Genomic DNA, 26,507 nt, shown 5'->3' with positions numbered 1-26,507 from the left:
GAAATGATATTTCTCCTATCAATCTGGTAAGGACCTCAAGAAGAGGCGCCATGGCAGGAGGTGCAGGAAGGAATGGGGGAGGCCCCAGCACTTACCTGATTGCTGGAAAGAGCTCATGAGAGACCCCTTCGCTTAGAAACATCTGTCACTTCTGCCCCATACTAAAAGTCATACAGCCTAAGACCACCGTCAGCTATCACGAACGTGCTTAAAGCTGATGCTTTCAGGAAGAAGACAATGCGGTCCAAGTGAACTTGCCTAAGTTGATCTGTTGCTGAGCAAACAGGGTCTCCAGTGGATTTGCAGTATGCTTGATTAGAAGGGACTGTGAGATGGTTTCCCCTTAATTCCGACCTTTTTGCCTTTGACAGAGGAGGTAGCCAACACCTGGACACATAAAGTGACTCATCCAAGGTGCCCAATAAGGAACAGTGTAGCAAGGGCTTACTGTACGCCTGGTGCTGTTCTAACCCCATACATACGGAATGCGCGCTGGAGCCTCACAGTAACGCCCGTAGGCAGGCACTATTATTATCCTCACTGATAAACGGGAAACCGGAAGCAACAGGGAGGCCAACAGTCTTGTCCAAGGTCCCAGAACTAGCAAGTGTTTGCCCTCAAGTTTAGGTTCCCCGGCCCAAGCTAGAGTTCCCAAGGGCTCCCAGATTCAGTTGTGTTTGAGACGCTACCTTGAGCAGGAATTGTTTTTTGAATACTAGTCCTTGAGAGTGAAGATTTTTCCTTCCTTTTTTGAGAAAACTGCCTTTCACCATGAAGCTATAAGACACTACTCTTGACTTCATTCCCAGATAAGCACACCTTTTAAAATTATAAAGTTGGCCTAGAAATAAAGACATAAATTGGAGTAAATATGATTCCAGCAACAAGATGGGCAGCATGCAGAGAAGCAGCGAGAAAGATGAGCCCACTGAGAAGCCTGGCCTCCTGTTCTAGAAGGAGGGACCAGTCTAAGCAGGGGCTGACCAGCCACAGTCTGCTCCCGCCCAGCAGAGCCTTGAAGGCAGAGCAGGCCCAAGCAAACCAGCAACAAGGATTTACTGAGCAGCAACCATGGGCGTAGTAGCATGAAGCTACTACTTGTTTGTGGCTCCCTCGTGCCTTACACAGAACAGAAGCTGGTGGAGTAGTTTTTCAGGCGGAGATTCTCTACTGAAAGAGGGGAAATATTGGGAGAAAAAAAATTACCATGGTTGGACCGCAAGGAAAGCATTTGATTAATTATGCCTACCATTTTGGAGCTCATGAGAGGTGCTGGAAATGGGACTCCACACGAGCTAGGGCCCTGTCTGTCTATTCATCCCTGTAACCCAGCACCAACCACAGTGCCCAGCACATTGCAGGCTCTCACTAAATGCATCCCGAGTAACTGAATGAATAAACTCACTGTTTAGGGCCTGAAATGCTGGGTCGACAGGCAAATAGTAATCATTTTTAGTAGATGCATTACGGTATGTGCCCAGCAGAGGTCAGAGTAGAGTCTTCAGGGCTGAGACACTAATTTCATCAACAAATCGTTAGAGGAGATAAAGGACAGAAGGAGCCAATATTTGCTGGGAACCTACCTCTGCCAGGCTTTGTGCTTGGGGCTTCACATATGTTTTCCCTCTCAACTCCCTTCCAGAATAAGTACGATCAAATTCACAGTAATGCCCCCTACCGCTCCCACTCACCTCAACGTTTTTTCCAACATTGCCTCTAATTCCAAAAGATTCCCCTTTTTCTTCTCTCATTCTAAAAATTTCCTCATCTCCTGCAAATCTGCTACAGTATAAGATAGCTCCCATTCAAAACACAGGTAAATCAGAGGAGTCACAAAAAAAATCCAAACAGATTGAGAATTCCCCAAGGTATTTAAAAATGAGAATTGGCAGTTAACTTCCCACGACCACATCTAATGCACACACAGTAGGTACTCTCTATGACTAAAGAGACACCTGGTGTATTAAAAGAAGGGTTTATGGATTCTCACTATTCATTCTCTCAATTTCCTTCAAATGTCTAAGTGGTGTGAAATTAATACCCTTTCTTCCAGAAAATGGCTGAACGTGATCTGGGCAGTGGAGTTCCAGAAATTTCTGACCAGACTATACAAGTCCTTCTAACAAGCCTATACAAGACAGAGGAGACTATATTCTCTCTCGAACAACATTTGGGGGCTTTCTTGTAAAAACTGCTCACAAAGTCAGCCAGGAAAAAGAATATCATTCCTATGAACTAGGTGCTTTGTTCCTCAAAACGGGTCCTGGCCTGGAATACTTGGCAGCAAGCCACCAGTAACCATCCCCAGTCAGCAAGAGACACCACCAGCCAGAAGTAAGCTGTGCTAACTACTCCCTCTACACTTGCTTGTCATTTTCTCAGGAAGGTCAGTTAGAAGATTTGAGAGCAGATGGGTAATGCTCTTGATAGCTCCTGGGTGCTGCCTTAGGCCTTGATTTATATGGAATTGTCAATGCATAAACCAACCCGAGGCAATGACCCTCCCTTCAGACAGCTGCAGCAACTCTTCCAAGCACAGCTGACAAGCTCTGAATGGCAGAACCAGCTCCTCTGACGTCTAGAACATCTGGTTCCCTTAAGAAGTGAAACGAAATACTGGTCCCCCAATGTGTTTTTATGAGGCTTGCAAAATGGTCAGAAAAGAGATACTAGTTCGAAAAGGAAAGAGGGAAAGAACATTATGAGGCTATCCCACAGAATTAGAGATTATTCTTATAAATATTCCCCAAGATAAATTCTTTCTACATTTTTTTCAAACAAAACTCATAGTAATCTGATTTAATTCACAAAGGCAGAACAAAGGCTAGCCACAGAAAACTATTCAGATGAGTAAATGCATTAGAGAGCAGAACAGAGCACGAACATTTATCAGGAAATCAGAAACTTGGTGGTTATGTCACTCCCACACCTGGGCATTTCACCAGTGCTGCTCGGTGACAACACAGACATTGTGGCTGAGCTCCCCGAAGAGAGAGCTCTAGCAGAAGAAGGCGCCTGAGCCACAGAGCAACTGTTTTGTTCCGCTCAGCATGTACCAGGGCAAGATCTGATCTGAGGAGCCCTGTGTGAGGCTTTTCAGCAAGAGCGCAGGCTGGAGGTAGAGGGTGGCCGCTGCCTCTGAAGCCAACTATTCCACTCCCCGGGAAGTCTGACTTTGGACATCTAGACCCTCAGCTCGCCCAGTGTGCACTCCCTGCTGGTTTCCCTGGAGAAGGCTGGTCCTGCCTAACCCCTGCAACGCTTGGGCCTGGGCAGGAAGGCAAAGGGCCCCACTCCTCCTCCTGTTGGGCGAGAGGAGGAAGGCAGGGGACTCTGCCTCTGTCACTCACCTGCTGTAGAGGGTGGAGTTGGTGACGATGGGGATGTGAGAGGTGAGCTGGCCCCAGATCCTGCTAAGAGAAAACACAGAGAAACCCTCCTGGGAACCAAAGACGGACATTTGGAATCTGGCCTGAGCGGGGGACTCACCATTGTCTGAGACTCTGCACTTGGCTGAGTGGGTGGGCCTTCTGGTAAAAGGTGAGGAAGGACAGAGAATTCAGAGACTGGACCCCGTGACCACAGACTTCCACTGCAGTGCAGGGTACGCTTCGTCCCCAGGCCACTAAGGGCCCCCTGCCACCCCCCGCTCCCCACGCCCTGCCTGGTTTGAAACCAGCTCTGAGCTGTCAACAGCTTGTGCAGGTGGCTATGGTATTTCTTCCTGACCCAGCCTCTGTCCCTGCATAATGAATCACAAATGACAGTGGCCATAAACAGTACAAGGGACAGAGCCGTCCAGTGGAGGCCTCTCCAAAAGAAGCGAGAGTTCCCCACAGCGTCCACATAGCAATGCTCTCTGCAGAAATTCCATGTTATCAGCAGCTACATTCCATTAGATAGGGTCAGTCTGTTCGGTTTGTGGATCTCCCAGGCCTCTTCTCAGATGAAATCCAATGAGCACCTTTATTTCCTTTAAAACAAGGTGCATATCCTTATATTCTCAGCATCTCCCTATTGCTCAGGAGTCCCCAGAGAGTATCCTCCCGGCCTGACATGAAATCGGCCCAAAGAGCAGATGGAGGTTCCTACGTAAGCCCTCCTGTGGCAACAGGAAGCCCCCTCCCCACCACAGAGGTCCTATGGAGGGGGTGACGGAAGCTCCAGGGAGGGCTGCTATCATGCCCCTGAGAGGCCTCCAATCACCCACAGGACAGGTTGGACACAGCATGGACATTGGGCATGAGAAGAAACACCCGTATTTAACCACATCTCCCTCAAGCGGAATAGCTTTTCACTATTTGCAATATTCTCTCACCTCCCAATAAAATAGGAGAGGCATTTTACTGAAAAAGGAGGTAGAACCCAAAGCGTCCTGTCATCCCGCTGCTTTGCAATGCTAAAGTAGATTTTTAAGGGGGAGAAGATTGCACTTGTGATTCCAGTGGGGTCTGGAGATGATCTGTCCATTTCCACCAACGGCTACTTGGCTTTCCTGAACTTCTTGAGGGCGTGGCAGGATCTCAGGAGTCCATGGAATCTCATCTGGCTGCATGGGGCCCAGAGCCTTGCAGGTAGGCAGGGCCTCGGGAAAGTGGAGAACACTGAGCCAGGCTTTCTCTGCTCTATAAAGAATTAGCCGCTAGACAGAGTATCTGTCAGACACGCTGGCTGGAGACATGAGTCTCAGCCCAATGATGATGATGACTGGCCCATGTCCACTGCATCAACCGTGGGGAAAAGAGACCTCTAACCCTGGAATTACCCGCTGGCCACAGCAGCCACTATCCCTGAGGAGCCAGCCTTGGTCCTCACTGGGGCCTCCCCACCTCTCTTCCCTTCTGCGGCTGAAGTCTACAGGCAGTTGTGTCAGCACACTCCCCCCTCTTCCCGGAGTCCACGGCCTTTCCCCACAGCCCCTCTTCTGACTTCCAGCCCCACCCGCACCGCCTGCAGTCTCTGGCTGCGGCTGGTCCAGGCCTCACGTCCTGTGCGCCCTGGCAGGCATCTCCTCACTGACTGTGCGGAGAAGACCTGAGAAGGCACGAGCTGTGAACACCCCCCATGTCCTCCTTTCCTTCCACTTCGAAACGCCTCTGCCTCCTCACCCAGCCCTCCTGGCTCCTGCCGCCAGGAAAAGCTGGCTGGGGTTCCTCCACGGGGAGACTGACATCTGGCTCCTGAGGCTAACCTCTTGGCCTTCTGGCCTCCCGGTCAGTCTCTCGTACATCTTCAGCTTCTCCTCTCTGCTCAGCCCTTCGTGCCTGAAAGTATATGCAGCTATCCTTCAACCTAACAAAACCTCCCCTTGCCATGGCCCTCCGGGCTAAGCCGAAGCTGCCCGGGGTAGGATGAAGCCTCCCCTTCTCTCTGTGGAACTCTACCTCACAGAGTCATAAGGTGGGGGAAAAAAAGATTCATAAGGTACATAAGGTGGAAGAACTGGAAGTCCCCAAAGGATCACTCAATCTGGCCCTGATTTCCAAAGATGGAGACATTAAGGCCCAAAGCCAGCAGGGCTGGGCAAGGGGCAGCCAGCAGTGGCAGCAAGGACTGCCAACTCAGGACGGTGCTCTGTGCTACCCCGGCCCTTCTGGAAAGATGCTCTCTCCCCCACACATCCCCCCCAACCGTTGGGTGCTTTCCTAACCCACGTATGAGGACGCTTCCTCCCACCACATGGTGACCAGGGCAGAGGGCAGGATTCAGGGTCATTTCTGTTCAAGGAGGTTCTACTAACAAACAGGAGGCCTCGTGTTGTAAGTTGGGTTGGTTTTTCATCCATGCCTAATGCTCATCTTTGGTTGATCAAGTCTCGCCATCAGTGCAGAGGCTGGGTTACCCCATAACCTCTGAGGATTCTTCTAGTATTTGAGTCCGGTGAGCCCGTGAATGTTGTCACAATTCTTTACTAGGGGCAGGGTTCTTTTGTTCCCTACACTGCCCAGTGTCTGGCTACCAGAAGCCAGAAACTCTTGACTCCTAGTCCTGACTCTTGGGTCCAGAGGCCCACTGCAATCTATAACCAGTTACCTGAATTATTGGAGTTGCTGTATTTTGCTGAATGCTCTTCACTATTTTCAACAGCAGATCGTTTTGACTTCTTTAAAAATAAAAGAGAGATGGGGAACAGCAAAGGATAAATACACTGAAACGGAGAGTTACAATACAAGTATTTTCCAGGCACACAGTTAAACTAGCGACATACAAGGTCATATTTGGCCTCATAACTTAATACAGTTAAGAAGCCACAAGCCATAGGGATGCCTGGGTGGCGCAGTCGTTAGGCGGCTGCCTTCGGCTCAGGGCGTGATCCCGGCGTTCCGGGATCGAGTCCCACATCGGGCTCCTCCGCTGGGAGCCTGCTTCTTCCTCTCCCACTCCCCCTGCTTGTGTTCCCTCTCTCGCTGGCTGTCTCTCTGTCACATAAATAAATAAAAACCTTTAAAAAAAAAAAAAAAAAAAAAAAGAAGCCACAAGCCACAACCAAAAAGGGGAATAAAACCAAGAATGCTGAGTTTACTATCTCAGGCCAGTCATTCTCCCCAATTACATTAGGCTGTAATCATCCCAGCAAGCCAGGAAACTATATGGTCCATTTCTCTGCTGATATTATGTGGCTCTTTTTTAGAAGCTGCAAACTAGTCATCTGGAAATAGTTTTAGCTTTCAAGGAGATACAGCACAAAATCTTGTCATTAACTAAATGTGCACTATTAACCCACAACTTTCTTCACATGTAGTCAAGAATTCACAGAGAGGGGGCGCCTGGGTGGCTCAGTCGGGTAAGCATCTGCTTTCCGCTTAGGTCATGATCTCAGGGTCCTTGGATGGAGCCTGGCGGCTTGTTCCCTGCTCAGTGGGAAGCCTGCTTCTCCTTCTCCCTCCCCCTGCTCATGGTTTCTCTCTCTCTCTCTCTCTCTCTCTCATAAATAAATAAAATCTTAAAAAAAAAAATTCACAGAGAATTCAGAGACATCAGGCTTACCTTTCGAGCTAAAATCTTTCTCTTTTTCCTTTCTTCTTCAGATCCATGGTGAGACTGAGCTCTTGTCAGTCTTCGATGCTGGTGAATCTTTAAGAGACCATAGTTCACCACAAATGTTAAGTGTATCCTACATTAATGAAAATCTCTAATATGTTTTGCCAAATCAAATTATTTTGGATGAAAATTCTGTCTTTGCTTAGCCTGTATGCCTCCAAGCTTGGGTCTGGATGTCTGGGAGAAGAGTCTGCCAGAAGATGAAGACCTTTCTCATTTCCCCTGTTCCTTCCCGCCCTTCTCTCTTCTATGGAAGACAAGCGTGGCTCCTAGCACCTTCAGAGCAAGGACCACGTGTGCCCCCCACCACTACCCTGCCTGCCCCAATCATAAAGGATAACCAGGTGTTATGGATGTGCTTGCTTCCCCGACAGGCTGAGCCCCTTGAGGGCAGGACTGTGAAGTAATCGGCTATCTCACAGCATTGATCATGGAGCCCAGTTCAGAGCAAGGATGCATGAAATGTTTATGGAATGAACAACCAGTTAAAAGTAAGTCACTGTGAATACCACGGCAAAGGATGCAAACGCTAAAAGATCAAAAGGCAATAAGGAGCTACTAACAATTTACCTGTTTCTGTTCTTCGATTAGCCTTTTTTCTATACATTCTTTGGCAATTCTCAATGCCTCTTTTAACTTCGTGGGGATCTGAAAGAAAAGAAAGTACATCCATTGAGTAAAATGGCCAGAGATTCTCTTAAAAGGTCCTGGTTTTAGTAAAGGAGCAGCTGGTTATCATGAAGGAGGGAACCGGCAATAGAATCCCTTGAATACTATCCATCCCCGACATGCTCACCTCATTACCATTTTCTAGTAATGAATGTAGAATACACATAAATAAACATAATATGTTTCAAGTAATACTCAAGGGACCTCAAAATGCCAAAACAATCTTGAAAAAGAAGATCAAAATTGGAAATATCACACTTTTTGATTTCAAAATATATTACAAAACTACAGTAATCAAAATAATGTTATATTGGCATACAGACAGATGGACAGAACAACAATACAGAACAGAGAGCCCAGAAATAAGCCCTCACGTATATGGTGAAATGATAGTTGAATAGGGTGCCAAAAAGTACGTAGTAGAGAAAGGACAGTGTCTTCAATAAATGGTGCTGGGAAAACTGAATATCTACATGTGAAAGAATGAAGCTAGACCCTCACCTTATGCCATATGCAAAAATCAACTCAAAACTGGACTGAAGGCCTAAAACTATAGAACTCCTAGAACAAAACAAAAGCTTTAAAATATTGGATTTGACAACGATTTTGGATAAGACACCAAAAAGCACAGGCAAGAAAAGCAAAAACAGACAGATGAAACTTTTTAAAAACTTCTGCATATCAAAGGAAACAATCAACAGAGTAAAAAGGAACCTACGGAATGGGAGAAAATAATTGGAACTCATATATTTAATAAGGGGTTAAGAGCCAACATATATAAAGAACTCTTATAACTCAATAAAAGAAAAATAAGTAACCTGACAGAAAAATGATTTGTCGCCAAAAATAGATTATACCAGAATAAAGCTGAAAAAAAAAAAAAAAAGATCAGAAAATCTAAGGGGGATAAAAATGGGCAAAAGGACCTGAAGAGACATTTCTCCAAAGAAGATTTACAAATGGGCAACAAGTGTATGAAAAGATTAATCAACATCTCTCATCAATAGAGGAATGTACATCAAAACCATGCTGAGATATCACCTCACACACATTAGGATGGTCCCTATTGAAAAAGCAGAAGATAACAAGTGCTGGCAAGGATGTGGAGAAAGCGGAGCCCTCGTGCACGGACGGTGGGAATGTAAAATGGTGCAGCCGCTGTGGGAGATAGCACGAAGTTCCTCGAAAGGCTAAAGATAGCAATACCACATGATCCATCAATCCCACTTCTGGGTACCTATACAAAAGAACTGAAAGCAGGGTCCCGAAGAGATATTTGCACGCTGCAACATTATTCACAATAGCCAAGAGGTGAAAAAGCTCAAACGTCCATCCACAGAAGAATAAACAAAATGTGGTATATGCATACAGTAGAATAGTATCCAGCCTTAAAAAAAAAAAAGAAAAAAGAAATCCTGGGGACTCTGGGTGGCTCGGTTGGTTAAGCATCTGCCTGCAGCTCAGGTCATGATCCCAGGGTCCTGGGATCAAGTCCCACATTGGACTCCTTGCTCAGCAGGGAGCCTGCTTCTCCTGCTCTCTCTGCTCCTCTCCCCTCACTCGTACTCTCTCTCTCAAATAAAATCTTAAAAAAAAAAAAAAGGAAATCCTGTCACATGCTGTAACACCGATGAACACAGAGGACATTACATTGAGTGGAATGAGCCAGTCACAAGAACAAATACTGTATGCCTCCACTTATATGAGATATCTGAAAGAGTCAAAGTCATGGAAGCAGAAAGTAGAACTGTATTTGCCAAGGGCTGGGGATGGGTTAATGGGGGGGTGTTTGATGGGTTTCGAGTTTCAGTTAGCAAGGTAAAAACGTTCTAGGGATATGTCACACAACAGATGTGAACACAGTTAACACTACTGAAGTGTACACTTAAAAATGGTTAAGAGGGTAACTTTTATGTTTTTTATCATAATTAGAATAACAAATATATACAGCTTATTGGAACACACACACACATTCAAGTAACTGGAGTATTTTATAACTTCAGAGGAATTTTCTCTGTGAAAAATTTACTTTCTGAATTTCACAAGCTTAAGCTTTTTCCTGGGGAAGACACTCATTTTTTGTTCTGTTTTTGTTTTGTTTTTTTGAGAGAGAGAGAGAGAGCGTGAGGGCAGGCGGGGAGAGAGAATCTTAAGCAGGCTCCAGCATAGAGCCCTGCGTGGGGCTCAATCCCACAACCCTAAGATCATGACCTGAGCTGAAATCAAGAGTCGGACACTCAACCCCAGGCGCCCCCTGCTGGAAGATGCTTTTAGAATAGCCTGGTACCCTGTATGCTTCCGAGCCTGTCATTTCTTAACTTACTAGTTTCTCAAGCCACAAGAAGGTCAGGCCTGGAAAACAGACACCTGGATCATGGTGAACTTCCTGTCTCTCTTATTCTTTTAAAAATTTAAATTAAAAAACTTTGAGTAGGTAATATGGTTCAAAATTCAAGATATGACAGAGTACATACACACTAAATAGTCTGCCAACTGGTTCTCCTTCATGTAGGCAACCAATGTCACCAGTTTCTTGTGTATCTTCCCAAAAATTAAACCTTGGTTTTTAAAATCACATTGTCATTGTTGCACAGACTCTCTGGTTCCAAGAAAGAACAAGGTCTAATAATAATTCCTGGGCTGGACTTTCAGGTTTGGGGAGAGCATATTTATTTACAAGGCGGAATGTATTTCCTGAGGAGTTTCAGTGAAGAAGAGATGGATTTAAATGTTTTTCTTTCCTACTTCAGATCCAAACAAGCTATTTTTGTCAGAACTCCTTTGAGTAGCAAAACAGGACAGAGGAAAGTGTCTTCCTCTCCTGTACGATCTTCTGACCCCACCTTGTTTTTGTTTTTCCTAAATGGAATTTCATCTTAATAGTATTACATGTTCTTTCGGAATATGGAGAGGAGGAAGAATCATCACCCTTCATTCTACTGCCCAGAACAAAACTAACCTCAAGTTCTGAGGAGAGCCAGGCCCTCCCCCTCCAGGTGCTCGTGCAGACCACCTCAGCTGACCAAGGACAATGAACAGGTGTTACTCACCAACTGTACATACTGAGTAAACATCAACTCCAAGATCAGGCCCATAGATGAGTGGACCTCAAATAGGGGTGGTTTTGCCCCCTTCTCTCTCTAGAGGACATTTCTGGAGACGTTTTTTATCATCACAATGTGTGGGGCAGAAGGGAAGGACTGCTCGCATCCAGTGGGTACAGGTCAGGATGTTGCTTAACCTCGGACAATGCACAGGAAAACCCCCATAAAAATTATTTGATCCCAAATGTCAAATGTCGTGTCTGATGGGGTGCCTGGGTGGCTCAGTTGGTTAAGCATTTGCCTTCAGCTCAGGTCATGATCCCGGGGTCCTGGGATCAAGTCCTGCATCTGGCTCCCGGCTCAGTGGGGAGCCTGCTTCTCCCTCTCCCTCTGCCTGCCGCTCCCCCTGCTTGTGCTCTCTCTCTCTGACAAATAAATAAATAAAATCTTTTAAAAACACGTCATGTCTGAGAAAAGCTGCCATAGATAAATGGCTCATATTAAAAAAGCAAAGTAAGGCATCATCCTCGGTTTTTTGGGAACAGGGGCTCCAAAGCCCGTTTTTCCCATGATACCACGCAACACTGCTACTTCTCTGGATTTTTCCTTCCTGCCTTTCTGCTAGACACAGGTATTTTTTTACACATTGTATTTTATATCCTGCTTCTTCCCCCTTAGCCCAAATAATCGTTTTCTATGCTACTACAATGTCTTTATAAATTTTACTTTTATTAGATAAAAAACATTTTATAAACAGATATACCATAAATTATTAAACTAGTCCCTAACTGTAGAACATTTAGATTGTTTTCAAATTTTTGCTATTATAAATACAGTAACAAAACTTCCAGTTATAAAATAAATAAGCCATCTTCATGGCAGCATAGAGAATACAGTCGATATTTTAATTACTTTGTGTGGTAAGAGATGGTAACTAGACTTATTGTGGGGATCATTTTATAATGTATAAAAATATCAAATCACTTTGATGTATGCAAACTAAGACGATATTGTATGTTAACTATATGTCAATAAAAAAAATACTGTACCTTCACTTGTCTGATTAAAAAAAGCACTAACTTGACACACAGATGGCCAATAGGTAATGAGAAGGTGCTCAACATCACTAATCACGGAAATGCAAATCAAAACCACGAGAGATACCACCTAACATCTGTTACAATGGCTACTATCAAAAAGACAAGATAACAACTGTTGGCCAGGATGTGGAGAAAAAAGAAACCTTTACACTACTGGTGATGTAAACGGGGAAGGAGTATGGAGATTCCTCAAAAAATTAAGAATACCATATGATCCAGCAATTCTACTTTTGGGTATGTATCTGAAGGAAATCAAAACACTAAATCAAAAAGATATTCACTCCCATGTTCATTGCAGCATTATTTACACCAAGACATGGAAACAACCTAAGTGTCTATCAATGGATGAATGCATAAAGAAAATGGGGTATATACGATGGAATATTACTCAGCCATAAAAAAGGAAATCCTTTCATTTGCAACAACATGGATGGAACTAGAGTGTATTATGCTAAGTGAAATAAGTCAGACAGAGAAAGACAAATACCATATGATCTCACATGTCGGATCTAAGAACAAAACAAAACCTGAACTCATAGAGAACAGATTGTTCACAGAGAATAGAATGGTGGTTGCCAGGGTTGGGGTGGGGGAGGCAGATGAAATGGGTGAAGGGGGTAAAAGGTACAAACTTCCAGTTCCAAAATAAGTAAGTCATAGGGAGACAATGTACAGCATGGTGACTATTATTAATATACTGTATTGTATACCTGAAAGTTGCTAAGAAAGTAAATCTTAAAAGTTCTCACCACAAGAAGAAAAGAATTATAACTATATATAGTGATAGACATTAACTAGACTTACTGTGGTAATCATTTCACAATGTACACAAATATCGAGTCATTATGTTGCTGTGCACCTGAAACTAACATAATGTTGTATGTCAGTTCTACTTCGATAATTTTTTTAAAAGCACTAAGTTTCAAAATCAACTTCTATATGTCACAGACCAAAAAAAAAATGATATGATTTGCTTTACCTTAAACTGTGGCTTTTCAGAAGTGGTTAGTAAAACATCACTGAATAATCTGTTAAGAAAACAAACAAACAAACAAAAATCTTTCTTAAGCCAGGTGTCCTCTCAGAACAGGATCAAAACAGAGTGAGACATCTTTAGCCCATGAGGCTCCCACATCCCCCAGCCCTGGCCCAGTCTACCACTTCATGCTTATCGACAAACTCAAAGTTTACAGGCCACCCAATGTGACCACAGAAAAAGCTCAGAACCTCCCCCTGCCCCCCAGTATCAGAGGTGCTACCAGGGAGAGACTGGTCAGCCCTGTACTGAAGGTTATTTCCCCACACTGCAGGGCAACAGTCCTCTCATGCTATAGAGTAAAATAATAAACACTTTAAAAATTAGTTTTGCAAATTATTATATTACTCTATTGCTATATTTTTATCATATTGCAAATAATTTATGCGATATTTCTAAACAGAATAACCAATTTTCCCCCTTTTTTATTAAACCCCAGAAGAGGATAAAATTTATTCTAGGGGTGGTGCTGTCAGTTAAGTGTCCGACTCTTGGTTTCGGCTCACATCATGATCTCAGGGTCCTGAGATTAAGCCAAGTATTAGGCTCCTCGCTCAGCGCGGAGTCTGCTTAAGATTCTCTCTCTCCCCCTGCTCTCGCTCTCTCTCTCTCTAAAATAAGTAAATAAATCTTTAAAAAATTCATTCTAGAGCTCAGTAAAATACAAATGTGTAAATAGAAAGAAACTGTTCTGATTGGAATCTAACAAGAAAATAATCTTCCTCTGAGAAGTGTTTCTTGTATTCTTTTTTTTTTTTAAAGCAGCTTTTAGAGTATATCAATTTTCTCTTCAAAAATTATGTTACTAAAAACAACAGCATGAGGAATTCTGGACTACTCTGGCTAAGACAGTTTGGAGAATTTAAATGGTTACTTGGGCAGTGCCCACATGGCTATGTGGGAGTCTTGCATTGAGGAGTCCCCCTTTTTAAAAAACAGAAAATACTTCACAAGTAGAAATGACAGTTAACTTTTCTCCACAGTGTTCCCTGGGCGGTTCTGGAGGTGGAGACAGAACTCTCCCCGTCAAGGGCACAGGCCCATTTACTTCCACAAAACGCATTTTAACTGAACATAGTTCACGCCTCTTCAAGTTCTTCTCAAGGCCGCAGGGTATAAAGACTTCAGTGAGGAAAAAACACTGTGGATTCCCTTTGACTTGGAAGGCTGGAAGGAGAATGGAAGAGGTCTGGAACGTGGGGGCTGCAAATGCAAACCCAACTACATCAACGGGGATCCAGGCTGTTCCCTAACTACAAATGCATTTTCTTTTAAAAGTTTCTGTGAAAATTGTTTCATTTCCTTAATTGGGTCTATTCTTCCATATTCACATTGTTGTTAATGGTGGCTACTTGGGAGAGGGACACACCAGTGTCAGTCAAACTTTGAAATGTCACATCCACGGGGCAGGGTCTGGGGCGGCTCTGCAGGGTTTCTACAGAGCCTAGGACCCTCTCTAAACACACGGACCTCCTCTGAGCTCTGGCTGTATGCATTCAAGCTAAGCCCTGCCCTGTTTCCCTACATCACTGTTTCCTGAGTACATCTGTTATACAACAAGCTGGTACAGACAACACACGGGGTGCGCCACATGGCACGTGATGCTCACAAAATACAAGCTAATCAATACTCATCACAACTAACATTCGATAAGCACTTGTTAAGTACCTGGCACTTCACCAGGAACCGTCTCATTCAATCTTCCCAACAACCCTCTCCGGTGGGGCCTATTACCATCCCCATTTCCCAGATAAGGAGCCTCCACTTCCAGATGCAGGAAACCTGCCCAAGGTCACCCAGATAGAAGTGGTGAGGCTGGGTCCACCCCCAGGTCTGTCTAACCTCAGATGCACCCTTCTTAACCACCCTGCTGCCCTCTCCAAGAACAGACAGAGGACACAGCTGGAGGAAAGACCCTGCAGCACTATTACAACAGTCTTGAACTAGTCATCACCCAGTTTAAGGGAGAATGTCTTCTGCACTCCAAGCCTCGAGCACAACGCCTGGTATGTCAGATGTGTAATCCATGTGACCCAAGGAGCAAAGGAACAAACGAGTGCACGGGAGGTCAGAAACACATTACCCTCCTCCTAGAGGGCAGAACCACCCATGGCTGAGGGCCAGCTGGTGCGCGGAAACAGGGCCATGAAGGACAGCGCTTGAGCAGGCCCTCCGTCAGAATGTCCTAAGCGGGGACGGGGGCGGGGGGGACACGTGTACACGCACATGACACTAACTAACGTGGACAGCAAGAGACACACAGGAAGATGCGGACATCAGCAGTCAGACCACGGTAGCGGAGAGGTCACGATATCATGCTGTAAGTGACCCACAGCAAGCACGTCACTTCAACTCTGCCAGGACCACACCTGAGTCTCTACCATGGCACAGGCACCTGGCTCAGTGGTCCGGCGTTCTACACAGTTAGGAGGGTGACAACCAAGGCGTGTGATTGACTTACGGCATCTGTAAGAGCCGGGAGACGGTAGGCATGCCATTTTTACAGGCTTCACAAGACAGCGTAGACTCCAACACGGCCACTTGAAATGAACAGATACACATTTTAGTTCCACAGAACATGCTGGCAAATCCACTTGGTGATGAAAAGTTTGACACCACTTTGCAACAACTGTCTGCAGGCTGATCAGGACGGTGTCAAAACTCTTCACGCACAGACAGATGGCATACATGGGGAAGGGGAATGTTGGCAACACCATGTTACCGATGACTCAAAATAAATGGTTCAGAAACCACATGCTGACAGAAAGCTAAATATATTTCTAAGATAATTGGAGGAAGGATTCCAGATATCATTCATAAAAGTGTTTGCTCTCGTAAAAGAGAAGTAAACACTATACAGAAAATTCTGAACTCGAAAGACATTTTGCTGCTTGCCTGCTTTTTAATCAAAACCAGCACACAAAATGCCAACTGTTGATATCTCATCATCCAACACCCTGCATGATATAAACAAAAGCAGCCACATTTTTCCACTCACAGGTCACTGTTCAGTTTCAGCTGTCCGAACTCAACACAAAGTAGTCTCAGGGCCTGTACTCTTGAACCACCTCATTTGGCACAAAACTAGCACTTGGTGGAGGGTTAGCTTGCACACCTCCGAGGCTCGGTGGTCCAAGAGCTACCCTGCCCTCCCCTCTCGGTGCTCTAACGATGAGTTCTGAGCTGGCTGTGGAGGGGATGAAAGGCTCCTGGATGAGTCTGCATCAGTCCCTACGTCTCTCTCCCAAAGGTGCCTCCCGCCTGTCGCCCGGCCCTCCTCAGTCCCCTGAGTAATGCTGGAAGAACACCTGCATCCAATCTGCCAGGTGTCTGTACTCTAGCCTACCTTTCCTCGCTCTCGGCCTGCCAGCCTCTTATCTACCAGATGGCCGGCCCATGGCTCTTGTTCCTTGCAGGTCCCACTCCAGCCTTGGTCTGGCCTTTGACACCTACCCGAGTCAAAAGGCTGGCTTCAATTTGCCTGCTCCTGGCTCCTGCTTCTATATCAGACTCGGTCTGGCCAGACCTCTCTTTACAACCTCCTGCTCCCGAAATTCGAACGCAGTTATAATACGTCTCCTGTGGTTTCAGATAGCCTGACAAATGGACAAGCCGTCTGAATTTTTAGTGAAGTGAATTTAAATAAATTGCTCAGACCTGATTTACTTCTAAATTGGATTTGGCTGGCTATGGAGCATGGCAACGTCCTCTGGGTCCTTCCTGGACTCTGGAAAGGGGGTGAGTAGCTCTGCAGACTACCAGGGCCCAGAAGACTCCTCCAAACCCCATACTGACCCACAGCCATAGACGGTGCAGGAGGGAAGGAATCTACAGGCACTGAATCTGGCGGTCGTCCGTAAGTCATTTCATACAGTAAGTGGCCAAAGCAGTGGACATCCACACTTTCCAATGTCTGTGGAAGACAAGAGAGCGGCAGCATGGTTATCCTTCAGTTTAGCTTTGGGAATCCCAGTGCTCCTTCCCTAAGCTTCCAGAGAAAAACATGGCCCAGGGGCAACCCCAGCCATAACTGGCAGTGAAAACACAACTCCAGGGCCTTCTGCAAAAGCTCACAAGGCACTGCTCTGACCCAAGGTCTTGGTCCTACTCTCCACTATTTTCTAGTCAGTGATTCTACATTCCTCCTTGTCCCATCTACCATTTCAATGAGGCTCTTAAATATAGAGTGATGCTCTGTGGGAGAACAGAGCCAATATGCATGGCCTATCCTGCCTGTACCTTTCACTGCTTAGTGCATATTTCTTACATGGGCAGATCATGGGTCCTGCCACAGGGATTAGTTACACCTAAAAATGAACTTGCTGTTTTCGTTACTTCTAGCAACTTACGTTGATTTTCCTGAATTGTGAGAAATAGGATCGGTAGAAGGAAGGAAGGCCCAATAAGGAATTCTCAAGGTCTAGCAGCCGGCAAGTGTCACCATCTAGCATCACATTGGAGGCGTGAAGATGCCCATAAGGGAATCCCTTGTCATGCAGAAACTTCAGTACCTATTAAAAATTATGTATAGGTTACATTTCCCCCCCCAACTCATTCAGCTATGAAATAGGTTAAACTTAGTTTTTTAAGTCAATGTATTTTGAAACAAAACCAAACAGGTCACTGAGGCGATTCCTAAAGAAAAATGCCACCTCCATCCATTTCTTTGGAAAAAGGGGGTGATGGTGAATGCTTTCCAGCTGTGAGATGCAACGCCAAGCTCCCTCATTTACAAAGAACAGAGGAGCAGCCTGCACCTGCTTGGGGTTAACAGCTCGGATGCCAAAAAGCTCGACTTCAAGCACTTTCTGATCTCAACAGGCCAGCTCTTTTCAGGCCAAAGTCTTGACCCTCCCACACAGATGAGTAAAGCTATCATGTCAAGGCATCAGCCGTTGTTCAGGAAAAGGGGTTTAACTAAAAACATCCCTAGGCCAATCTCTTCTCAGAATATATTGGGCTATTTATTAATAGGAACACATGACAGGCTCCCACAGAAAGCAGCAAACTTTTCAGCTGCCATTTAATAAACGGTGGCTCACCCAGCAAGAGAGATGCCTGGAGATACACCCATAATGACCTCATGAACTAGAGCAGTGCTAGCCAAAGGGGGTGCCCAGGACAACGTACTGCAGGCTGGAAGAAAATATGACAACTTCTTTTTCTATTTGTTTTTAATCTCCTTCTTTCCGGGATGCCTGGGTGGCTCAGTCGGTTAAGTGTCCGGCTCTCGATTTCAGCTCAGGTCTTGATCTCAGTGTCACGAGTTCAAGCCCTGTGTTGGAATCCACATGGGGTGTGGAGCCTACTTTAAAAAAAAAAATCTCCTTTTTTCCTAACTGAACTTATAATACACAACATATATTAATAGTAGTGCATGCATATACTAGTTATATATACAACTTTGAGGGGGGTTATGCTTAAATTGTTTTCACTGATAGGGTTGCTCAATCCAAGAAGCCTGGAGAACAAGGCTCTAGAAAGTGATATGGGAAAGGCTTTTCATGCTAATTACACTTCTGCAAGGGAGCCATATGGTTATGTACTGACATTACAAAATCAACAATCCTGGCACAAAGATAAAGATCAACCAAACATGACACAAAAGTTGGTACTGCACAGTGAAGTTCTTAAAAATCAGACACTAAATTCCAATAGCTAAGCTTTTGGAATTTTGTAGATCTGAATCGGCTGCCTTAGTCTCAAATATTTGCTTTTTGGGATAAAATAGAACAATGCCATCAGTTTATTAGCAATCAGACAATTTAAACTTTTTTGGATATTGCCCAAGAACTTTCCCAAAAGAATACTGTAATCTGGATGAAATTCCAGTGCAACCTAAGTAAATATTAAATATCTCTTACCTCTAATATTTGCCGCCCGTATGTTTTTATTTGCTGGAGTTCAAGGCCCTGAATCTTCTTAGGGTTGCAGTACTTCTTTAGAAATGGGTCTTTTGGTTTTGCCTTTGGAAAAGCACAAAGAGGATATTAAGAAAGCAGCAGAGGGTCTGAATTCCACATGTAGCCTCCTCGAACAGGCAGGACTCTAAGCAGCTGGGGGTGGCAGATGAGGTCAGCTCGTGGGATGTGGGTTTTTAAATTACAAGACTCTGTACAGTTAATAGAAAGAGGCTGACCCGAGTTCCATCCTTTCTCTGTTCCAGTGCAGATGGGCCTGGTCTTGGCCTTAGCAGACCCCAAAGTCTTGTTTTCCAACTTTACTGAGATAGTTCAGTATTGTTTTGTTAAGTGAAAGACACAAACTTTAAAACTGACCTAAGAGAGCAGCCTATAATGGTAATGGACATAATCATTACCTGTTCAACCTTCTTTCATTTGGGGAAAGGAATGCTCTTTAACAAGACTCGGTAGTTTTACTGCTAAAATCAAAATAAATTCCAAATCAAATCAAACTTAAAATAAAACCCTCAGGGCCTAACTTCCGGAATCTTAGGGATCAAGTATCTGCAAGAGGTTCTGAAGGGATTGAGAACTTCTTTATGACCATGAACTTGCACCACGAGTACCTTGTAGATCAGGTCCTTCAAAGTTCCTTTTTCATTAAACATCCTAATAAGCAATGCAGAGGACTCATTAGCTGTGGCAAAGGTGACCCGAAATATATAAGGGTGCTGCCAAAACAAAAAAGAAATTCACATTTATTCGCATCAGCATCTGGGTCCTTTGAGATCAAGAATCTGGTTATACAGAGTTAAGCACCATCTCAGCAGTTTAGTTGCACATAAATGTGGGGATGTTCCCTGAACATGTGGCATTTTCTTATCAGATAATCAACTAGCATGTCGTTCTTCAGGAGACAGAAGGAACATACACTATACTGACAAAGGGACACAGACAACTGGCATGGTGAGCTCTCCCCGTGAAGGCATCTGTCTGGGGATGCACATGCTCTGAGCTCAGGCACAAGTCTGGGGGACAACGGTTTTCATATTCTGCCTCTGTACACTGGTAAAGAATACAGCCAAACCTAGCACAGCCAAGTGAGGACCAGGATAAATGCGTCTCCATTCACAGCATTGCCTAACATTTCACGCTGCTGTTTGGTGCCAAGCCAGGGAGCGTAAAAGCCAGAAAAGCAAAAAAGCAGCATCTTTTGGCATCTTGGCCCTTATCCAAAGCAGCTAGCATGAATCTTCCCGTCCTTCTTTTGCAGGGTGCAGTATGATGATTCAGTGTCTTCCTGAGGTGGGGTCATTGACGTCAACCAAGTGGGGGTGGACAGTAAGACAAATTATTTAATGGCTGAAAGTCCTCATATGACCTGGAATTTTGGTTACATGAACCAACTGGCTTCAGGCAGGTATTACAATGTCCATTTGCTCAAACGAGTACCATTAAAATTTAAACCCACAGGACGTGAGCTGGGCAAAGGTTTGGGAGGGCAGGGGTTGAGTGGGTTGGGGGATGGAAAGGTGTGTCCAGGAAAATATAGTCCTTGATCATGAAGCTTCTTCTGACCACCACATCAAAATGACTGCTGTTGATACTGTAACAGCTTAGTACAATATAATTCATATACCATCATAATTCACCTATTTGTAGTGTACAATTCAATGGTTTTCATATATATGGAGCTGTACAAACTACCACACAATCTAGTTTTAGAACACTTTCATCACCCCAAAAAGGAACCCAATGAATAAAATAAAAATCCTTGAGTTCAAACTGATATAAATAGACAAAGAAGAGAGACTAGGAAGCTCTTCCTTACAGTACAATGCCAACTGATAAACATAAGAGGAATGATGGGGTTGTTGGAAAATCTCAGTGAAGCTAAACCTAGTGGAGCTTTGATAAGAACAGGACATTTACACAGTCTCAAAATATCTCCCTTATTAATTCTTGTTACTTATTTGATGAAAATAAATTAAGGATGGGCACAAATATTTAGCCTGTGGCTCTTTTTCTTTTTAAATAAGAACAGGGGCGCCTGGGTGGCACAGCGGTTAAGCGTCTGCCTTCGGCTCAGGGCGTGATCCTGGAGTTATGGGATCGAGCCCCACATCAGGCTCCTCCGCTATGAGCCTGCTTCTTCCTCTCCCACTCCCCCTGCCTGTGTTCCCTCTCTCGCTGGCTGTCTCTATCTCTGTCGAATAAATAAATAAAATCTTTAAAAAAAAAAAAAAAAGAACAAAAAACTGGAAGTGGTCCAAATGTCTTGTAGAAGATTAGTTGAATAAACTGAAGTACAGCCAATGATAATTCTATGCAGCCAGTAATAATGATATTATACTATATTTATTCAACATAAAAGATGTGCATGGTGTACCATTAACCAAAAAATCAGGTTTTAAAACAATATGTGTATAATTTTTCAAAAATAACCACATAAAGTTCTAGAAAAGCAACAACTAAACATTTTGGTTCATACTCCTGGTTGGCTGGGATTACAGGTGAGTTTCATTTTCTCATTTTTGCTTGTCCATGTTTTCTGACTTTTCTACAATTAATACACACCACTGATCTGCACTACCTTCTTTTTTAAAAAGCACAACCATTAAAGGAAATTTGGAATTGAATGCTGAGAGCCTATGTCACACAACTAATCACACACAAAGACCACAGCATTCTTCTTGGCTACACTGCACACCTCATTAAAAGCTTGGTTTTGCTAGCTTGACAAGACACTCTATCTTCAAAAATGAATCTGCCAACCCAGCTGGACAGGTCAGCATAATTGTGCTCATGAATGACTCATTCTAGGGTCCTGTATCCTCGTGCAGACCACAGATAAAGAACATCAATACTAACTCCCTTTTCCGGCCAGATTAGTCTTTTCCTGAAGACATTCTGCATATATTCTGAAATATATTGATGTGGTTCTTTCCACTACAGGCCTTGGATCAGAACTGTACATTAGCATAAATAATGCCAGGCACTCCTAAAGGCCAACTAGTTGGCCTGTGAGAAGAGTGACTCGGACAGCAAAAGGGCTCTTTGTGCCTTCCCTCACCTAGCTTGTCTAAATCCATATTAGTTCTGTCTTCTCGGGTGAGAAACCGATTTTTCAACTCCACGGATAGAAGAAACATCCTCACTGAGAACAAAGTGGGTGCCTTCCTACTCGGATATTTGCTGAAAACACATGTAAGCATTTAAATCATCAAGTTTCATGGGCTGTGCCGATGTCCTGAACGCCACTTACACGGCCTCTGAACTACGGAGCAGCCCTGAGCAATTTCAGTGTGAACTGAAATCCACTGCACCCCTCCATGCTCTTGAGCCTACAGACTATTTCTGGCTCTTCTGTCTATGGTCACCTACAAGGAAACACTCTTAACCTCTCATCAGGACCTAGAATGATAGAAGGGCTTGGGGCGCCTGGCTGGCTCAGTCAGTAGAGCATATGACTCCTGATGTTGGAGTTGTGCATTTGAGCCTCACGTTGGGTGTAGAGATTACTTAAAACTAAAATAGGAAAAAAAAGAAAAAGAATAGATGGGCTTGTACTTACCAAACAGGAAGGCAGAAGTTTGATTAGACACTGAAAATCTTTATCTGACAGATACTTGTCGGGACCAAGGTCAGCCTGAAAACATGGGGGAAAATATCAGGGTGTTGCTTTAAATTATCAAAATCAAAATTCCTTGTAAACCTTTCCTTTTTTATCATTTGTCCAAATATATGACTGTAAACCAAAGATGAGAGCCACACAAAGTCTTGCTGCCTCAAGGCTTTTCTGGAGAGGCAGAATGCAAACGTATAAATACCAGGACTTAACGACACTCTTGGGTCATGGGTATTAAGGAGGACACTTGTTATCATGAGCACCGGGTGTTGTGTGTAAGTGATGAATCAGTGAATGCTACTCCAGAAACCATTATTGCACTGTATGTTAACTACCTAGAATTAAAAAAACAAAAACAAAAAAAAAGATTTTAAAAAAGCCAAAAACTATGCTTTTATCAAATTCCATTAGCCAAACCACTAGAAGGCCTGAAATGAGAGGTAACATAAAGTAATGCCCAAGTATTTCTTCTTTAAAACAAACTGCAAAACTGCCAATCCTAAAGAGGTTCCAGAACTATGTTAAACTGTTCCTGTTTCTTTCCAGATGTTTACTAGTTGATCAAATACAATCATATGGATATAACCAAATGAATAAGCGAAGTGACTCAAAATGACTCTCCTTTGATGTGGGGCTGAAGAGGCCTTTACAACATCACTCAGAAGCACATACAATTTCTTAATTATCTTTTTTCAATATCTGCTTTCATAAACCCATCTCAAGTCCATGAAAGGAGACTGAAGCAAAAAACCAGCTTACCCAGCTTAACACTAGCCGTTCCTTTGGCTGATTTTTAATCTTCATCAAAAAATATTTCTTCCTTATCCTCCAACCTGCCATAAAAGCAGAGATGTAGTCACAGCAAATCATTTTTACACCAATAGATAGAAGTTTCATCAACTAAGTGATTAAAAAAATTAAGATTGGCAATCTTATCCATAGCAATACAGGCATCAGTAAAAACAGAACCTGATAATATTGACATGGGAAAGACTGCACTTAAGAAAAACAAAACAAAACAAAACAAAACCCCAAAACGAAAAAAACCCATAAAAAACACAACAACTGCAAACAAAGAAACTATTCACGGGAACAGGAAAACGGGCACTTCAGTTGAGGTGTAGTGAGAAAGAGAGACGAAGAATAATGATGGATGGTTCCGAAAGTACACATTACTACCCCCTGACTCTCCAGGGGGCACTTTACCCGAGATTCATTAAGTATACAAGTTACGGACTGCGTCTTCAAGCAGTAGGAAGGCAAAAAGAAGAAGAAATCACCTGCACTGAAGAGCTTTCTTGGGCTACAGATAGGAAAGCGTGACAGAGAGTCCAGTTCTGTGGTCTGTTTGGACAGACCAGGCATGCGTCAGTTTCTCACCTATGTCTTTCAATGGTTCTACCACCTCCCACTTTGGTTCTGATCGGAAGAACATGGAGACTTGCTGTAAGGCGATCTCTGCAACGACATTTTAGAAACTCATCAGTCCAACCGATCAGGAAAGTACCACATGGTTAAGATGTTATTCTTGCAAATGAAATCTTTATAAGTCTATGACCTTCTCAAAAAGCTTAATTACAAAAAATAAAAAATAAAAAAAAAGCCAGAGAGTAAGTGTGCAATGTAGTATTCTAGATCGGATCCTAGAACAGAAAAAGGACAGTAGTGGAAAAACAAGTGAAATCTGATGAACATCTGTAGTTAACAGTAATGCACCAGTGTTGATTTCTTAGTTTTGATAAATGTGCCATGGTTATGTAAGATGTTAATAGGAGGGGAACTCGTTGAGGGGTGGTATATGGAAACTCTCTGTACTAGCATTGCTGTTTTTCTGTAAGTCTAAAATTATTCTGAAGTAAAAAGTTTATTAAGAAGAGTAATTACTAATGATGTGAAAAATATACAAATACATATTTTTTAAACTGAAAGATTTAAAATATGTAAACTAGGAGGCATAAGCCAGATATATGCACCAGGCCACAACCCAAGCACAAAACTCAAAATGTGTTCTGAGGTCAGCTCAGAACAGTATTTATGTTGCTCTAAGTGATATTTATCCTGTCTTCATTCCTCATGGAATTATAGCTTTCACCAACAAAGAAGCGATTAGCCTTAAATACATATTGGAAATAAAAGCCAGTGTTTTAGAAAAACATCTACGTACAGCAACAATACAGTTCTATTGTGGGATGTTACCATACCCCTGTTTACTGAAAAAAATCCATCCCCCTTTTTGTGTTCGTTTATCATAAGAACGTTTCCCCTTTTTAAGAAGACAATGAGAAGAGGAAGTTCTTTAAAGTTCACTGTATTAAGAAATTATCAGAATAACTGTGCTTTTACATTTCCTGCAAAAAGAAACATCCGTAATTTGCTCTTTTCCTTCAACACAATGAGAAAGGGAAGCTCTCAGATCCCTGAGAGCAAACAGCAATACTGCAGATTCACTGTGGAATTTCACCTCCGCCCAGCATCAGTGGCATTCCAGGCCAACTGGTGAGGAATGAGATTCGGCAGAAATGCTCTCCATATGTCAGAATGACCTTGTCTGGAATTACCATGCCTGGTGCTTGGCAAACAATGTGATTCTGATATATTTTACAGTACATCATGAGTTAAGACATTCAGGGAAGAAAACAATCTACTAACTATTGGTTTACTGACTCGAAATGTAAATTGTTGATGCTATCCACACAGAAGAAAACATGAGATGACCAGATACAAAACTGACTTCATTTACATTTGTTCTAACTACCCCAAAGTGACAAATCATTTGGAGGGATCAGTGTGGCAGAAGCATATAAAATTTTCATAATTAATGCTGGGAACTCTGTTGAGTTAATGTTGATACAACGTTGATATAAAATGTTTTTAAGCATTTCCAAAACAACTTGAACAGAAACAATCGTAAAAACGAACATAAACAAACTAAAAAGGCATTATTTTCAGTGAAGATCATATCAACTTTGGGAAGGAGCATGAAAAATAATTTTCTAAATACAGTACAATGTCATTCTAAGAGAGTGTAAAGGACAGTCGGTTTGTAACTAACAGTGACTCATAATTCCCCACAAAATCATTAGTCAACATTTATCGTATGCTACTACGTACCATACATTGTTCTAGGAATGGGGGAAATAGCTGTCAACAACTGGAACATGCGGGATTTGTTGCTGATAAATTGAGGACTGGGAAATAGCTTTTTTTTTTTTTTTTAAACCTTAGGGAATCAGGAAATTGTAGAAAGGACATTTTCTTTCCCCTGAACTATGATTTATTGTCCAGTAAATCACATGACTACCAAACTTCCAATACGAATCCGCCCCCCCACCCCCAGGTTCAGGAAACACACTTCAATCCTAAGCATCTGCTCCTCTGCTTAGAAGCATTTACCAGCAACCCATCTCCTTACAAAATCAAGGCCAAGCTTCTAAACCTAAGTGTTAACTCAGCTCTGGCTTTAACTTGACTTTCTGTCTTTACGCCTCCACACAGGTAGTGTGGTGCCTAGATTTACCTGCCTTGACCCCTGAAGACAGGACCAACCCCACCCCTCCGCATTTTCCATTCCTGTCCACCTATCCCTCAAGGCTCAGCCCAAAGCCGGCCACTCCTGAGCCAGGTCTCCCCCAGCCTCCATCCTCTGTACATTCCCAGAGCTACGTGTGTCCTTCTCCTACGGGATTCACCCAAGGTTGGTCCTGTGTTAGGGCTACTCTCTTCCACTAGACTGTGAACTCTGGCTGTGAAGGCTACGTCTTAATCTGAGTAAAAGCCCACTGCCACATGGAAATATTTTTTTCTCTCCTGCAGCACTGGCCCTTGCCTTTTGGCCTGGCTAACTTCTACTTATCCTTAAATCTCCATGTAGGCATCAATTCTTCTGGAAGCCTTCCTCCACCTTCAAAACTGGATCATCTGCACCCCTACTCCCACCCTCAAGGTGCTGGGCCATGTCTACTCTGCCAGAGCCTTCACCTGTCAATCCCCCTGCAGAAGTGCCCTGGGGTGGGGGTAGGGGACTATGCTTTCCTTAATGCTGTATTTGTAGCACCTGACAGAGTATGCGCTCAATAAATACTTGAT

At 43.6% G+C, this 26,507-nt stretch overlaps 1 protein-coding gene across 5 annotated transcripts in view; it reads right to left on the bottom strand.

Annotated features, from left to right (window-relative positions):
• The window catches only part of PXK (PX domain containing serine/threonine kinase like), a 75,433-nt gene that overhangs the window by 7,504 nt on the left and 41,422 nt on the right, over positions 1–26,507 (bottom strand). For 3 of the 5 annotated variants that reach the window (XM_044384979.3, XM_026501115.4, XM_044384980.3), the window contains exons 5-17: positions 23,802–23,879; positions 23,181–23,254; positions 22,368–22,442; positions 19,420–19,524; positions 18,755–18,856; positions 17,240–17,401; positions 16,686–16,803; positions 15,352–15,430; positions 12,834–12,882; positions 7,612–7,689; positions 6,988–7,074; positions 6,034–6,103; positions 3,351–3,413 (exon numbers count right to left, since the gene is read on the bottom strand). In XM_044384979.3, coding sequence (XP_044240914.1) covers positions 3,351–3,413; positions 6,034–6,103; positions 6,988–7,074; positions 7,612–7,689; positions 12,834–12,882; positions 15,352–15,430; positions 16,686–16,803; positions 17,240–17,401; positions 18,755–18,856; positions 19,420–19,524; positions 22,368–22,442; positions 23,181–23,254; positions 23,802–23,879 — 1,140 coding nt within the window. The remainder of the gene's footprint in view (positions 1–3,350; positions 3,414–6,033; positions 6,104–6,987; positions 7,075–7,611; positions 7,690–12,833; positions 12,883–15,351; positions 15,431–16,685; positions 16,804–17,239; positions 17,402–18,754; positions 18,857–19,419; positions 19,525–22,367; positions 22,443–23,180; positions 23,255–23,801; positions 23,880–26,507) is intronic. The other 2 variants (XM_026501116.4, XM_044384981.3) reach the window with 1 other exon arrangement.

Source organism: Ursus arctos, unplaced genomic scaffold (genome assembly GCF_023065955.2).
Source record: "Ursus arctos isolate Adak ecotype North America unplaced genomic scaffold, UrsArc2.0 scaffold_14, whole genome shotgun sequence".
Taxonomy (NCBI): domain Eukaryota; kingdom Metazoa; phylum Chordata; class Mammalia; order Carnivora; family Ursidae; genus Ursus; species Ursus arctos.
This window is presented reverse-complemented; position numbering and strand designations above follow the sequence as displayed.